General features: G+C 37.5%; 1 protein-coding gene across 1 annotated transcript; it reads right to left on the bottom strand.

Annotated features, from left to right (window-relative positions):
• Positions 1-1,148: 1,148 nt before the first annotated feature.
• On the bottom strand, positions 1,149-2,155 carry LOC7475555 (E3 ubiquitin-protein ligase RHA2A). The gene has a single exon (XM_024610693.2). The coding sequence runs from the start codon at positions 1,997-1,999 to the stop codon at positions 1,490-1,492; it is 510 nt and encodes a 169-aa protein (XP_024466461.1). The 5' UTR covers positions 2,000-2,155; the 3' UTR covers positions 1,149-1,489.
• Positions 2,156-2,460: the final 305 nt, after the last annotated feature.

Here is a 2,460-nt window from a genome sequence, read left to right as displayed (position 1 = left end):
AATAGGCTCAACTTTCATATTTGTATTTTTCACGGGTGTCTTAGGAATTTTATGGTGTATCCGTACTGTTTTGAGGATTAATAAAATCATATTTTTTATAAAATAAAGAGAGAGAAGAAAAGATAGAAAGAAATCCATAAGTTTTTCCAATGGCAAGCTACTTTTTCTGAAAATTTTATAAACTCGGTGCTTAAAGTCTCAAAATCTTTGGAATTTTTAGCCATTTGGTAACGTAGTCATGATTTGTTCAATTTCAACTCCTAAAATTCTAAATTTTAGACACAATAGACTTTTGAAAAAAATAAAAAATTAAGTTAAGATTTATTATTTTAATATATGTTACTGTTAAAGTGATTTTTACTTGAAATATATCAAAATAATATATTTTTTTTATTTTTTAAAATTTATTTTTAACATCAAACATCAAAAAAATTCAAAAAAAATAATTTTAAACAAAAGAAGAAAATCTCGATTTTTTTGAGAAACAATACCCAGCCACGGAAACAAAAAAAAAAGGGGGACCTAAAAACCAACAATAACAGTTTTGTTTTTTTCTTTTTTTACAACGGCTAATTCTACATTCAGCCGAAATTACATTACCGGATATTTTCTAAGTGGCTCTCACCGGGCTTTTTCTAAAATGTATTATTAATTTATCCTCCACCGAGGCAATGCAAATCACAACATCAAACGCACATTTACTGCCGTCTCCATTTTTTCCATTTAGATAAAAGAATTCAAAACAAGAAAATAAAATGGACAGCAAATTTGAAATCTATTTGCTTCGTCTATTTACGGTGGTAGCAAACGTGCATGTCTGTCAAATGCAAAAAGCACATGGGTTGTAGCCAGGTTGCCTTAAAAACCTTGACCTTAACCTAGATAGAGTCTAGGTTGTCCTTTACTGCTGTGTAGATTTATCTGGTATTATAGATAAACCAGCTCTCTTATCATCATTGTCCATATTCGCGCCAAACCATTCTAGCAAAATGACCTTTTATCTTAGGCTACAAGACCCTGCAGCTCAACAACGAAGAGCTGAGTTAAAGCTGAAGAGTTCTCTTGGCCTTGGCGTCTCCGTCTTGAATCTATTAATATAAACATTATATAACCACCACTCCATCCCCATTAATAATCTACAAAATGAATAAAATAAGAAGAAGGTCCGTCCAATTAAGCAACCAAATGGTAGTTTTTTACACAGGAATGCCCTCTTAGAGCAGACGAAAACCTGAAAATGTACAGCGGCAAAAAAGAGAAGAAAATAAGCCTAAGGCCTCCAGGACACAAGAGCTCTTGAAAAATATGTAGCAGCTAAGAAATTCCAAGAAAGGGGTGAAAAGGGGTTGAAAAAGAAAGTTCACAGCCAGTCAAAACCGCCACAAACCTTCTCAAAATAGAAAGGGTAAAAATAGGTCTAGTTAAAAAAAACAAGATCATTCACCAACTATCATCATCGAACGATCATCACCACCATCATGCACATGCATCATCTCAAGGAGAGCCAATCCACTACATCCGCTCCCACGCGCCTTCGCGTTTCTTCCACGCGCTCATCGGACACAAGCGGCCACCGACAAAGGGGGCAATTAAAATTGAGATGATCAAGCCATCCATCAAAGCACTCCTTGTGAAAAACATGGCAGCAATCAAGCCTCCTCACCTGGTCCCCATGTCTTAGTGTGCACAAGCACACCACACAATCCGATCCTCCCTTATCATTTGTATTACTGTCACCACCGCAACAATACTTGTAAGAAAAAACCCGGTTGAGTTTACGCTGCTCGGCGAGCACGATGAGGCCGGCGAAGCCAGAGCCGATCGAACCCAACAGCCCATCATCCATAACGTGGGCCTGGTCTAATCGGTGAAGGCCCACGGAGTGGAAAACGCTGAAAAGGAAAGAGCGAAGGCAGGCAACACAGTTGGCTATGAGTGCTATGAGGAGCAACGGGATCGATTCAGAAGAAACGTCGTTCAGCTGGTTTTGTAAACCCATCTTTCTGGTTGAGTTTAAAATTTACAGTGTTTTAGGTTATGCGATAAAAAGAAAGAGAGGATGGTTATGCTATACAGAGACTAGAGAGGTGTTTGATAAATAGCCAGAGAGAGAGAGAGAGAGAGAGACAGAGGGATGGAATTAGGTTGAGAGGGTTGGTGATGTTATGGATGTCGAAGTTTGAGGGCCTAAAGAATGGGAAGGGGATTTTGGGTCTCCTCAAAGGCCATGTGTGGTGGGTCCTCTTCTCTATGGAAAACACGTTTACTTTTATGTTTACCATCATCATCACCATTCACCACTGCTGCTATTACAAATACATTTCCAAGTTTTCTTCCTCTATATTATTTTACAGAGCTCAAATGGGGTGACAAGTAAAGATTGGATTGTCATTTCGAGATTAATTATTTTCTTATGAAATATTTTTACAATGAGAAAATCAGATCGATTGATTTCGATGC

This window comes from Populus trichocarpa, chromosome 10 (assembly GCF_000002775.5).
Source record: "Populus trichocarpa isolate Nisqually-1 chromosome 10, P.trichocarpa_v4.1, whole genome shotgun sequence".
Taxonomy (NCBI): Eukaryota; Viridiplantae; Streptophyta; class Magnoliopsida; order Malpighiales; family Salicaceae; genus Populus; species Populus trichocarpa.
This window is presented reverse-complemented; position numbering and strand designations above follow the sequence as displayed.